The sequence below is a fragment of the Triticum urartu genome, chromosome 1A (assembly GCF_056163025.1).
Source record: "Triticum urartu cultivar PI428250 chromosome 1A, HENAU_Tu73, whole genome shotgun sequence".
In the NCBI taxonomy this organism is placed as follows: Eukaryota; Viridiplantae; Streptophyta; class Magnoliopsida; order Poales; family Poaceae; genus Triticum; species Triticum urartu.
This window is the reverse complement of record NC_141873.1, coordinates 536,847,916-536,862,192: the sequence shown is the minus strand read 5'-3', so window position 1 is coordinate 536,862,192 and position 14,277 is coordinate 536,847,916. Positions and strand designations below refer to the sequence as shown.

Sequence of the window (14,277 nt, the reverse complement as noted above, 5' to 3'; positions counted from 1 at the left end):
CTGTGTGCCCTTTCGATTCAGACTGGAATTCTGAGATGCAAAATTTTCAGATTCGGAAGTTTTTGGTTTGCCCTCATTAAAGCATCCGGAAGTTTTTGGCACTTGTTGTAGCTTTAATGAGTGCAAACCAAGACTGCTGAATTACCTCAGAAAATTTTCAGCATCCGGGTTTTCTCGAGGTAATTTAGCAGTCTTGGTTTGCCCTCATTAAAGCTACAACAAGTGCCACATCTCTGCCTGCTAAGTTAAAACGCCTCAGGTATGCACTAAAAGAGTTGGAACAAATCGATCTCCAAATTGAGTTTACTCATTGAGAACTGTAATCGTGTGCTCCTCCAACTCGACAATTTGGAAGAACTAAGACAGTTAACTATACATGAAGGCAACTTCAGAAAAATTACCCAAATTACCGACAACACTAATGAAAATGACATTCTCAACGACACCTACACTGAATATGACCAAGCTTTTGTACTCGCTTTATTTGGAGAAAAAAGGAGAGAGGAGCAGAATATGATCGATTTGGAGTTGAGCTTTTTCTACGGCCACAAGGCAAAAAAAAAGCATCCACTGCAAATGCACCCAAAAAATGAGCGATAGAGGTGAAAGAAAAAGAGAAGACGGCGAAGCAGAGGAAACAGAAATCAAAGACAGCTAAAAGAAATTACAGACGAGCAGACCTAGCTAGACACTAAGCATGGCTAAATGTTCGATGCCGCTAAGACAACTTACACGTCGCTGACCGGAACCGGCACACCGGCCTCTCTCTTCATGTCTGTCGGTGTCGCTACGGCAGCGGCAGGAGCAGGCACCGAGTACTCTGGTGACCCTGCGACAGGCGTCCTCCACATCCCGCATGTACGTACAGTTTCTTGGAGGTTGAGGTTTCCATTTTCGACAAGCTACGCCGTGCTACTTAAGGCCGCAACCAACCAGCAATGCATGCGGTGTGCGCGGTGTGCGCGGTGTGTCAGCTGAGAGAGAGGCACTCCCACGCTTCAAACTTCCTCAGTCCAAGCAGAAACCGACACCAACCTCGCCGCCGGCGAAGGGCTGAATAATGGGTGGTTTCAGCCGAGCCAGCTGCTTCCTCTGCCTGGGCCCAAGGAAGAAGGAAGTCCCACCGCCTCCCCGGGCCGAACCGCGCCGAGCCGCTGCGGCAGGAACCTTCGCCTGGGACGAGCTCGCGGCCTTCGCCTTGGACGAGCTGGCGGCGGCGACCAGGAACTTCGGAGACGACTCCCGCGTCGTTGGTCCGGAGGCGGGTCTCTACAAAGGCTACCTCAAGAGCATCAACCAGGTGGTGACAGTCCTGGGTGGCAGACTAATCCTTTTTTCCTCAGTTCCATATGTACCGGCATGTCATACGTATTCGTTTGTAGATCGTTAGTAGGAGTATTAACCTGCAGCATGCCGCGGAGCAACTCAACAGCGAGTTTCTCGCCCATGTCCTGACGCTGAGCGCGCTGCGCCACCCGAATGTCGTCAACCTCATTGGCTTCTGCGCGGACGGCCAATACAGAATCTTGGTTCACGAGCACGTGCCATTGGGTTCTCTCGAAGATCACCTCCACCCCCGTGGTAAATTTTTGTTTGGATCATGCCAAACCCTGTAAATTCCGCTCATGATTCGATCGCTTGAGTTTGTGTTAATTAACCACCGGATCGATCTTGTGCTCCCCTCACCAGACCGGTCTCCAGCAGGCAAAGCACCGTTGGACTGGAACACAAGGATGAACATAGCTGCCCGTGTGGCCAAAGGTTTAGAGTATCTGCACCACAAAGGTGTGGTGTACCGCAAATCCATGGGTAGCTTGGACATCCTGCTCGGAGATGGCTACCACCCAAAGATGTCCCAGCATGGACTGGCAGACCTTGGACGGTTGCTTGCAGAGGATAACAAAGGCTGGTGTACTGATTTCTGGGGAAGCACTACCATTGCCCCCGAGACATACGTTACCGGGAAGGTGACCAAGGAGTCGAACGTGTACAGCTTCGGCGGACTGCTGCTGGAGATGATCACAGGGCGGAGGCCCATTGAGCCCGCCGACGAGGATCGGAACCTTATCGCATGGGTAAGTCCATTACCGTTCACATATTATTTGTAATCTACAGAGTGAATGATGTCATGTTTGCTGCTGGATCAGGCCACACGATTGATGAAGGACAGGAGCCAATTGCGAAGGATGGCAGACCCGGCGCTGCAGGGCCGGTACCCGTCCATGGATTTGGAGGAGGCCCTCACAGTTGCTTCCATGTGCGTCCACCAACAGCCGGCCATGAGATCGCCCATCGGCACCGTCGTCACAGCTCTGTCTCGCCTCGCCTATGATGTCGATCCACCCGAATCATCACACCCTGCGGCACCTAGTTAACCTAGCTAGTAGAGAAATGATCATGCGCCCGACATCTCCAGATGCATCGGTCATCATCAAGTTATATTAGTTCCTTGCTTGCTGTGATATGTGACTGTTGCTTGTTTTGGAATAAGAATAACAAGTGCCTGGCCTGTATTAATATGCATTCAGAGGTTGTCTTGGTTCTAGAGGTGGAAAGGTGTGTGGGCGGCATAAGCAAGATCGGCAAGTTTCAGCTGAACTGATCCATCCCGGTATCTTCCATACATTCCAAGAGGCAGACTAATTAAGAGAGAAGGAAACAAGTTAAATTGGAGTCTGAAGTTGCTTGCATATTCTTGTCCTTCAGCTGGCAGTGGAGCTCCCTCAAGATAGCTTTATTCTTCTTTGTGCTTGCAACAGCAAGTCTAGAGGATAAAACCGCACCCATCAGGATATTACAATCATGAAACAACATTGTCAGTGACCCATGATCAAACATACTGCACTTGTTATTTCAAAAAAATAAAAATATACAGCACTTGTTATTTAAAAAAAACATACAGCACTTGCAGTGGGCATGCATGCACCCATGGCTGAGGCATGGTGGCAGCTAGGATCACTTCTAGTCATCGGACAGGACAAACATGTGGTTATCAGGAGGCCCTTCAAAAGAATCTGCATACTGGACATCAAGCATACTGCTATTGTTATGTAACACATAACTGTAGGAGCGTTTTAACATCTGTTCATTCAAGTTCAGAGGTAGCAAAACGGATGACTGAATATGAAATTTGACGCTGCCAAGGGATATTTTAAGCTGATAAGAATCGGAGAGATTTACCTAAAAACCATCAGGAAATATTACACCGAACTGGGAATCATTTGGTGAGTCACATTCGAGGACAGGCTCAGATGCAAGGAAAAACAGGTCTACTATGCTGCAAGCCTGCAACTCGTCAATGCACAGAACACAAGACGAGCATATTAGCATGATGTTCGTTCTGGTTCAGAGGCGACAGACTAAATTATTGAATTACAAAATATTGCGTTCGAAGATAGCCGCATAAGGAAAAAATATGGATTGAAAAGCACATGTATCATGTATGAGCACACATATCCAATTTTTCACTTGCTGATGACAAAAGGATGTTACCATCAAGATCACGCCACCACGGCAAGAACAAGGTAACTTTTTACTACAGCACCAGAGCATTTCCACCGCTCGACACAAACTGACGACCTAGCACATCTATCCACCCGCAGGCACGACTCAAACTAGGCCGTCTCGCAACAGATGCGGCGGGCAAGATAGGCAAATCTGGCAAGCAACAAGGTACATTTAGAACAGAGAAAAAACCTTAAAGCATAGAACTGCACTACTACATACAGCGCCATTTCGTTTTGCAACTACAATACTGAAATGAGAGATAAATAAAGTCATGCTCACGCAGAAGTTTCAATGCTAATTCTGTACCTTGAATTGAATTCCTAAGAGTTTCCTTGTCTGTCTTTCCTGGACCTGGGTACATGTAAATAAACGATAAAATAGACGCCAAAACAAAAATTATATGCAGATGGATCTTAAGAAAAGTGGAGCAAAAACATGTCCGACCGTTCAGAGAAGGAATTTCTATTGCAAAAATATGCAGCGTCTCACCTCCTCAGCTAGGATTTCATGGTTCTTCAGTTCATTAAACCAGAAATCTGGCATACTTTTTCCTCTGCAGCGAAGCATTATGAACAAGTCAAAGACTGTTCTACATTCCTTTTTCATCAAATGATCTCTTTCCAACATAAAGTTACTCAACAGATCTATATTTCTTTCTGATCTAGCAGTTTCACCTGTGCCATCTTTAGTTACACTTTCTACCTCAATCACACTGCAGAATTTGCAGGTGAGGAAATCCATCGATCATAGAACAAACAAATATGAACCTGCAAAATAGAAACATCTTTTGTCTATCTGCATCATATTTAGTGGCGTAGTTGTGATCATGGTACATCTGAGAGTAAGAGTCATTTTCCAGCAGTTGCAAGAGTCGAAATTAAAAATTGGAAACAGGAAAAACAGAGACACAAATTAGAACAGATGGATACACAGAACTGAAGGACGAGCCAAGGTTATTCGTTCAGATTCAGATGCAACCAAAAAAAGATTACTAGTGATTGCGAATTTACGGCACGGTAGCTATAACTGACAGTAAATTTCACAAGTTGGGTTAATCAAATGTACCAGTTGAGGAACCACATTCAACAACAAGCTCATAAACAATGAAAAACAAGCATCAGAAGGCACAGATCTTAGAACAGATAACAAACATTTTCATTTCAGTTACTGATGACAGCAAGGAGGTGACATCAGATCAGGAACACTACATCCACCATGGCACGAACAGACACTACAAACACGCACAATTTCACCGCTGAACACATCTGGCTAAGACGACGACTAACAGACGACGACGCACAGAGCTTAGGCCCTCTCTCCACGGATGCGGCGGGCGAGCTGGATGTCCTTGGGCATGATGGTGACGCGCTTGGCGTGGATGGCGCAGAGGTTGGTGTCCTCGAAGAGCCCCACCAGGTAGGACTCGGCGGCCTCCTGCAGGGCGGAGACGGCGGAGGACTGGAAGCGGAGGTCGGCCTTGAAGTCCTGGGCGATCTCCCTCACCAGGCGCTGGAAGGGGAGCTTGCGGATGAGCAGCTCGGTGCTCTTCTGGTACTTGCGGATCTCGCGGAGCGCGACGGTGCCGGGGCGGAAGCGGTGCGGCTTCTTGACGCCACCGGTGGCCGGGGCGGACTTGCGGGCGGCCTTGGTCGCCAGCTGCTTCCTCGGCGCCTTGCCGCCGGTGGACTTCCTCGCCGTCTGCTTGGTGCGGGCCATGGAGTCGGAGATGCGCCGGGTGGTTGTTGAGGAGGGGGAGCGCTGGGAGGGTTGGGGGATTGGAGTGAGGAGGAAGAAGGGGAATGGGCGGCGTTAAATAGGGAAGGAGGGGAGCGCCGAGCGGGCGGGGGATTGGAGCGGGGAGCCGCGCGTTGGTTTTGGTTTTTCGGGAGGGATGGTGGGGCGTGGACCGTTGGATGCGTCGTGCGTGGACGGCTCGGATCTGGGTTCGGGGGAGTGATCCGTGGGAGGGGGGATCCCGCGCTCTGATTGGTTGAAGAGGAGTCCGAGGGGGTGATCCGCGGCGAGGTGGCTCGCGTGCCCTTATTGGTCGAAGAGGAGTCATCCGGATCGTGCCCCGCGCCACTGATTTTGCGTGCACACTGAAGGCCGGAGACGAAACGAAATGGCCTGGGAGAAGGGCGCGATCGTGTTCGCTCTTTGCCGCCAACACGCCCAAATAAAAAAAAACTTTTTTTGCGGGGTGCCCAAATAAAAAACCTACTGATAACTAGAAACAGTTTCCCGGCAAAAAAAATATAGAAATATTACAGTACAAACAATTGTTCTGGCATTCGAATTTGAACGATTTGTGGGCGAGTGTTCCTCGAATCAAAAGAGAAAGAAGGAATAAATTGTGCGTCTTTCTTCTCGTTCAGAATATATTATCATCCCATTTTAATTGTGCTACGCATTGCTTCTACGTATTGCAGCACCGTTTGCAAACTAGCATCACACGACACGAGGGATTAGCTGAATGCAAAAACTATATTCAGTTATGTTCAAAAAAGAAACTAGAATCAGTTGATACACCGAGGCCATGCCACTGTCGCTTCAGCTATGAGTCACTCACTTGACTCCTCTCCTCGGTCCTGAATGAAGAAACAAATGTGCCAAAGATATCACAACCCCGAACTGTAGATGATACTACCGTGGCGCTGGCCGGTCACAAAAAAGTTACCAATCCATCTTCAGATGCTGCCAAGTCTGAACCTACGGCCACAATCTTTTGTGCACAAAACGGCATGCAAGTTTTCTTCAGTAAACAGCGAGAAAATAAACGCAAAGAAGCATCGCTCTAGAACCTCATCTTGTTTATCCAACAAGCAATGCAAAACGACTTACGTTTGGCAATTTCAGAGTAGCGCGCAGAACTGACTGATATACTATTGGGGTACCGAACCAAGAACAGGACAGGGCAAGGCAAACGTTAACGATAATCACACAAGTGCGATTATCATCAGAAGAAATCACCAGCAACAGAAATGCATCATTATTTCTTAATCACATATCATCAGTTTGCACAAGTTGCAGCACTATGCAGCAATTTCCACTCCAATCCATGAAGAGTACTGCTACTTGCAGATAACCAGAGTTCAACAAAGATACACATATCATCAGTTTGCCAAACATAGATGCGTTCAATTTCAGAAGAATCTGAAAGCGATATCTCATCTGAAAACTGAACTTGTGTTGCTACAAACAGGTGGCGGAGATTAGTACAGGCACTTGCTACTGGCTGGTACAAATCAGGTCGGACTGATCGTAATTACTAGCAGCGGAAATGCAACACTCTAAATCCCATCTCAGTTTGCAAAACAAGATTCGGCAAGCAATCAGCCATTCTGAACCAGCAATGCCACTACTTTTGCAGATGCAATGCAAAGGCTTGGTTTATAAGAGCAGGAAAGACAGCATTAGTAAGATCATGTAGTACCACAACTGCGACATTTTCTAGATAGATTTCATCAGTTTGCAAAAGCAACACGTTCAGTTCTTACATCCAACCAGCCAACAAAGCGTTGGCAATCATCACCCAGCACGCGCACTACAGCTACCACTACTTGCAGATGGAGATAAGCAGAGTCAACAGCGACTACAGATACAGCAGACGGCCACATCTGTCACAACAAGCGGCGCGTCGTCAGTCTAGGAGGAGGTGAACTTGGTGACGGCCTTGGTGCCCTCGGAGACGGCGTGCTTGGCGAGCTCCCCGGGGAGGACGAGGCGGACGGAGGTCTGGATCTCCCGGGACGTGATGGTGGGCTTCTTGTTGTAGCGGGCGAGCTTGGCCGACTCCCCGGCGAGCTTCTCGAAGATGTCGTTGATGAAGGAGTTCATGATGGACATGGCCTTGGAGGAGATGCCGATGTCGGGGTGCACCTGCTTCAGCACCTTGAAGATGTAGATCTTGTACGTCTCCACGCCCTTCTTCGCCTTGCTGCCTTTCTTGCGGCCCCGGGTCTTCGCCTCGCCGCCGGCCTCCTTGGACGCCGTCTTGCCCGCCGGCAACCGCTTCTCGGCCTTGGGCTTCTTGCCCGCGGGGGTCTTCTCCGCCGCCTTCTCGACCTTGTTCTCGGCCGCCGGCTTCTTGTCTGCCTTGGGGGCCATGGCTGCCGCTGCGGGTGGGGTTGGGAGCTTCGGTGGTTGGGGGCGTGAGTTTGCTGGAGGGAGGCAGGGGAGGTGGGGGCTGAGATGGTGTGGGGAATTGAGGAGGGTGGGTGCTGGGATTTATAGAGGGGGGGAGGTGGGCGCTGATTGGTGGAGGGGTTGGCGCCAGGATCGCTGACGTGGACCGATAGGATGCGCGTTCTGTTTGCCTCGCCGGACAGATCTTGACCGTATATTTCGTATCGATCGTCCCGCTCTCGAACCGCAAAGCACATCCAAGGCATCGTAGAACAAGGCGGCATGTGATGCAAATGTATTTGCTTTTATTTTTTGCGAGTATATTTGCTTTGTTGTACTATTTCCTACCCCAAACCTGTATATGTACGAGCATTGTTTTCTCTTTTTTTTTGCGAGATAAGCATTTTTCTCTTCTTTTTTTCTAGAAAAGGGTGAAGCCAACTTGTTTCTTGAGGAATGTAGAAATAGGATGGGCAGCCTTTTTTTTAAGGTCAGGAACCAGCTTTGCTTGATTTTCTTATTCTTTTTAGGATAGGTTTATTTGGTTTTTCTTTTGCGAAAAAATGGAGATTGTAGTACTTAGGGTTGACGAATGACGTACATACACAGGCTTACAGCTTCTTTCATTCCGGAGCTCAACCACACAGCAACACGAGAAGTACTACGACCCAAGGTTTTGGCTACCGAATCCTAAGCCTAAGAGGTGGGAAATGCGGTTACCGAAAAAAACCGAGCGGATACATTTAAATTCTTTTAACCGGAATTCAAAATCACATCTATTTGAGCTAGGTATACATATGTGTTATACTCGTTTTAGTGAGGAGTGTCATCTGAGTTGCAACACGAGGCAATTCGCAGGCTTGGGGTGAACCCTAGCCGCCACACCTCCTTCAGACCCAATCACTCCTACCGCCGTTGTCGGGCAAAGCCCACGCGGAATTTTCATCACCAAAGATGACATCTCTCCTTTTGTATCTATTTTTCCAATATATTATTTTAGCTTCCAACAGTTTTAGTATGTGTTTCTTGAGAATATTCTTGAAGTTGTTTTTAATCAGAGTGAGGGGCCTCTGATCTTCAATACCATCCATAAGAGTTGATACATAGTTGCAAGCTTCTACAATGGAGTTGAGTATGGATACGTTTTTGCTCCACTTCTTTAAACCCTACATGACACAATTGAATCTCGCAGACACATCTCTAGTTGTGTTGCTTAGTGAGAAATTTAAGTTCAAACATCTCCTAACAGTTTCATGAAATCCATCAAATTCCATCCAATAATTTTCAAATATGAATATAGATGCTTTGGGGATATCACTGCCAATCTTGATATGCATGATTGCTACCTCTTGAGCACTGCGTTGGTTTTCCCTTGAAGAGGAAATGATGATGCAGCAAAGTAGCGTAAATATTTCCCTCAGTTTTTGAGAACCAAGGTATCAATCCAGTAGGAGATCACGCTCAAGTCCCACGCACCTACACAAACAAATAAGAACCTCGCAGCCAACGCGATAAAGGGGTTGTCAAGCCCTTCACGGTCAGTTACGAGAGTGAGATCTGATAGATATGATAAGATAATATTTTTTGGTATTTTTATGATAAAGATGCAAAGTAAAATAAACGGCAAAGGAAATAACTAAGTATTGAAAGATTAATATGATGGAAGATAGACCCGGGGGGCATAGGTTTCACTAGTGGCTTCTCTCAAGAGCATAAGTATTACGGTGGGTAAACGAATTACTGTCGAGCAATTGATATAATTGAGCATAGTTATGAGAATATCTAGGTATGATCATGTATACAGGCATCACGTCCGAGACAAGTAGACCGACTCCTGTCTGCATCTATTACTATTACTCCACACATCGACCGCTATCCAGCATGCATCTAGAGTATTAAGTTCATAAGAACAGAGTAATGCTTTAAGGAAGATGACATGATGTAAAGGGATAAACTCATGCAATATGATACAAACCTCATCTTTTTATCATCGATGGCAACAATACAATACGTGTCGGTTCCCTTTCTGTCACTGGGATCGAGCACCGCAAGTTTGAACCCAAAGCTAAGCACTTCTCCCATTGCAAGAAATATCAATCTAGTAGGCCAAACCAAACTGATAATTCGAAGAGACTTGCAAAGATAAACCAATCATACATAAAAGAATTCAGAGGAGAAGCAAATATTGTTCATAGATAATCTGGATCATAAACCCACAATTCATCGGATCTCGACAAACACACCGTAAAAGAAGATTACATCGAATAGATCTCCAAGAGAACCGAGGAGAACTTTGTATTGAGATCCAAAGAGAGAGAAGAAGCCATCTAGCTAATAACTATGGACCCATAGGTCTGAAGTAAACTACTCACACATCATCGTAGAGGCCATGGAGTTGATATAGAGGCCCTCCGTGATCAATGCCCCCTCCGGCGGAGCTCCGGAAAAGGCCCCAAGATGGGATCTCTCGGGTACAGAAGGTTGCGGCGGTGGAATTAGGTTTTCGTGGTGCTCCTGGATGTTTGGGGGGTACGTGGATATATATAGGAGGAAGAAGTATGTCGGTGGAGCAACAGAGGGCCCACGAGGGTGGAGGGCGCGCACAGGGGGGGTAGGTGCGCCCCCTGCCTCGTGCCTTCCTCCCTTGCTTCTTGACGGCCACTCCAAGTCTCCTGGATCACGTTTGTTGAGAAAATCACGTTCCCGAAGGTTTCATTCCATTTGAACTCCGTTTGATATTCTTTTTCTTCGAAACCCTAAAATAGGCAAAAAAAACAACAATTTGGGCTGGGCCTCCGATTAGTAGGTTAGTCCCAAAAATGATATAAAAGTGTAAAATAAAGCTCATTAACATCCAAAATAGATAATATAATAGCATGGAGCAATAAAAAATTATAGATACGTTGGAGACGTATCAATGATGAGTGTTATTCTTGCACTCCTCTAACCTGAGTTTAAACCAAAATATTTCATTTAAACCGAGATATTCGCTCCGGAATTGTCATGAATGACTAATGAATGCAAAAGATTCCAAATATCTGATATTTTTTTTGTTTCACATGAAATGGGCTAATCATGGACGAAATCGAGCCAATACATGGAAATAAGTAAAGTGGAGAGGGGAGATCAAGTGGGAGGAGCAACAGAGGCGCCAGAGTAGAAGATGGTGTCCCATACCACCGCGCCCGCTCGTATGGGCGGTCGTACGGCGTGCCAGCCGAGGTGCCTAATCCACTTGAACAACCTTTATAAAAAGGCGTACGCCGAATGAGCAACAGAGCATCGCAGAACAAGCCAGTAATCGTCATCTTCATAGTAGCCATCTCCATCAACCCTAGCCGCCGCCATTTCCCATCTCCATAGCCACAACCTTCACCGCCACCATAGTTCTCAACCATCTAGCCATGCTTGTAATCATGTATCACACACGACATCCATTGTAAGACATAATATCAATCAATCTTCATGGTGTGTTCTTCGGTGAGTTCTTCGTGTGATGTGATCTCCATGTGTGAGTAGTTCGGTAAGGTCATGGGTTGAGGCAAGGGCCTTGTAACCAGATGTATTTGTTGGTGGGATCGATGGAAGTACCTCTTAACGTCCTCGTATGTGTAGCATACAATTGTTTTATAGTTGTTTCTTGTCTCGTCCGCGTTCTTCATCCCTGCAGGTACCCGGGATCATGGAGAGCGAGTCACGGAGAGGCTAAGGGCAGAGAAACCGTTAAGTGTTATTCTGAACACCGGTGACAGAAAGGTTTAGTACGGTAACACGGATCCTATCATTAGGGATTCAAGTGGCATAGTCATTAAACACCCAATGGTTTTGTCCGATTATTGCTATCTTAATTACTGGGGCAACCCTGCGAGACGGATAGGGCCTTCGACTGAACAGCTGACTCTTGATGCAGGACGCGTGTCGGCCAACACGTAATTTGGACACACACCCACTTCGATAGTAGCAAACACATCTTGATTGATGACTTCCAGAGCACAAATTAAGATCAGGATGACCCCGACACAAATATATGGTTGTAACCATAAGTTCTCATACCCACGCCTATTTTCACTATAAGTGTTTTTAGCGCCAGCTTGATTTACGATCCAGTCAAAAGCTGGAATTTAGTTATCTAGCAAAAGCTTATTTGAGCCATTAGCTTAAAGGGCACTGTCCTCTCGTGGGTTCAATAACTTAGGGTCACCTCTTGGGAAAAGGGTGAGAATCCTTTCTTCTTCATTTCTAGATCACCAAAGGAACTAATCAATGCATAGGGATGTGGTATGATGTAATTCTGGCCATTGGGAGAGCAATAGTATTTGGGGGCGAAATAGTCCAATTTACAGAAGTAAATATCTAAACAAGTTTTTTTCCAACAATGGGTTGTCTTGCATACCTCTCCATGTGTAACTTTTCCTCTTTAGAGGGATCTCCACAAGATCAAGTGCTTGAATGGCACTGTTGAGAAGTAGCATGTTGTTTGAATCACCATCAAGCCTGCTCCTGTCAGCGGGGCTTCTAATTAGGTTGAAATCACCAAGGATCATCCAATGGTCCATAGTTGTAGTGTCCACATTATTCAACCAGTTAATAAAATCTGCTCTTCATCATTCTGGCAAGGTCCATATACATTAGTGACGTAGAAAATATTACCAGATAACACACATACCAGCTTGAGTGTAAGTTGATAGTAGTTCTGACTGACGATAATGCCATTAAATAGATTGCCATTTCATATAGTGACAATACCCTAGAGCTGCCAATGGATGGATCATAAGCAATCTGGTTGAACCTCCATGGAGAGAATTTTCTTAGACATGAGATGTCAAACAGTTCTCGTTTGGTTTCTTGAATGCATATACTGTTACAATTACTTTCCTTAATTTTCTGTCTCAAGTCATCCCGTCTTTCCTGAGAATTAATCTCTACTTCTAACGGAGCAGTTGGTAGTCTCGCTTCCAGGGTTTTTTTCGTCCCACCTCCCATGGTTTTTTTGGTACCTCGTCCCACCTCACACCGAGCCGTCACGAACCGAAAAAACCGTGTACCGAAGCCCCCACCCGCCCCACGCACTCCAGGGCCTAACCTTCGATCGCACCCAAGACAATCCAGCGAAGAAAAACCTACAAAAATTAACCAGCGAAAAAAAACCTAATGGAGGAGTTGGTAGTCCGGTACGGTTTATTTTCAACACTTTCCTAATGACAAAGGATCACGGATCTAACTTTCCTACCTTAGCCAAATCAACGAATCTCTCTCATTAATGCAATTTGCTTTAGGAAACAAGTAATAGATTCTTTCCTACCTTAGCCAAATCAACGGATCTCTCCCATTAATGCAATTTGCTTTAGGAAACAAATAATAGATTCTTTCCAACCTTAGCCAAATCAACGGGTCTCTCTTATTAATGCAATTTTCTTTAGGAAACAAATAATAGATTCTTTCCTACCTTAGCCAAATCAACGGATCTCTCCCATTAATGCAATTTGCTTTAGCAAACAAATAATAGATTCTTTCCTACCTTAGCCAAATCAACGGATCTCTCTCATTAATGCAATTTGCTTTAGGAAACAAATAATAGATTTTCAGGAAACAAATAATCTCTAATCTCTAATTCTCTAATAATAGTAGTAGTAATAATATTAATAATACCTAAAAGAAACGCAGTGTTCCGTTTCCCGTCTTACTTCGTCGAGCCTCCCTCCCGTGCGCTGTTGGTTTTCCCTGCGTACGTTCCACCCCAAACGTGATTCGTTCTTCTTAATTACGTGGTCCCACCCCCATGTGATCCAGCAAAAGAACCAGCAAAACCGTCATACCCACGCATGCAAGCAACGAAAAATCCACGCAAGCCGTGTCTCCTCCTCCCTGTTCAAACCCTAGCCGCCCCTTCCCAGTTGACGCCGCTAGCGAGTAGCGCATAGCACATGCACCAGTGCGGCCCTTCCGCGGTCCCGCTTGACCTCGCAATGAAACAGCTCGTCGGCATCGACGACGAGCCGGTGCATCCGGTGTTGATTCCTGTGGATGGGTCAAGCAGGACAGGGGGCGGTGGATCCGGGACATAGCCATGAAGTTTGTTTCGATGCGCGCCCAGTATTGTCTCAAGTGCATGGGTCGATCTTGGACAGCGGGCGATGGATCAAGGACATACATAGCAGCTTTCACCTACGCAAACGGCTGACTACTCAACCTCCTCTCGGCGGTGGCAGCGGCCAGGTCTGGTTAGCTACCATTTATCTTTAATACATGCCATGAAAGGCGATCAAGAGGAGCAATCATAAGCAGCGAGGTGTTCCAGGGCTACGAGCACCAGTACTGTGACTCTGCGTCTTCGAGGTCTTAGCCAAGATCGCCATCCTCTCTTCCCGTGCCTATTTCTATTCGTTGTTGTTGGTTTCGTCTTACATGGTGAGATCTAAGCAGACAAGATGAAGCAGAGGCTCTCTGAGATCCAGTCCGACGTGCAGGATACTGAATCGCTGGTAAATACTAGATTGTGTTTTATGATTTGATCATCCATTCCACTGCCTTACATACTGCCTTTGGGACACTATAAGAACTAGGCATGTGATTTTGGTAGGTGGAGGATTCATTTTGGATGTAGGTGAATGTGTGATTTCTGAAAGCTCTGTATATTAACTTTAT

The 14,277-nt window shown here is 46.4% G+C and overlaps 2 protein-coding genes and 1 pseudogene across 2 annotated transcripts; 1 reads left to right on the top strand and 2 right to left on the bottom strand.

Moving 5' to 3' along the window:
• The first annotated feature begins 728 nt into the window (after positions 1-728).
• On the top strand, positions 729-4,772 carry LOC125533066 (serine/threonine-protein kinase PBL27-like; annotated as a pseudogene).
• Positions 4,641-5,308, bottom strand: LOC125526857 (histone H3.2). Its single transcript, XM_048691476.2, has one exon. It carries the CDS (start codon positions 5,221-5,223, stop codon positions 4,813-4,815), a length of 411 nt encoding a protein of 136 aa, XP_048547433.2. The 5' UTR covers positions 5,224-5,308; the 3' UTR covers positions 4,641-4,812.
• Positions 5,309-6,934: 1,626 nt separating this feature from the next.
• On the bottom strand, positions 6,935-7,710 carry LOC125526849 (histone H2B.2). Its single transcript, XM_048691467.2, has one exon. It carries the CDS (start codon positions 7,612-7,614, stop codon positions 7,153-7,155), a length of 462 nt encoding a protein of 153 aa, XP_048547424.1. The 5' UTR covers positions 7,615-7,710; the 3' UTR covers positions 6,935-7,152.
• Between the last annotated feature and the right edge of the window lie 6,567 nt (positions 7,711-14,277).

Bases quoted from the DNA above. Each gene is read 5' to 3' on its own strand.
- LOC125526857 (XM_048691476.2), bottom strand. From the start codon at position 5,223: ATGGCCCGCACCAAGCAGACGGCGAGGAAGTCCACCGGCGGCAAGGCG.
- LOC125526849 (XM_048691467.2), bottom strand. From the start codon at position 7,614: ATGGCCCCCAAGGCAGACAAGAAGCCGGCGGCCGAGAACAAGGTCGAG.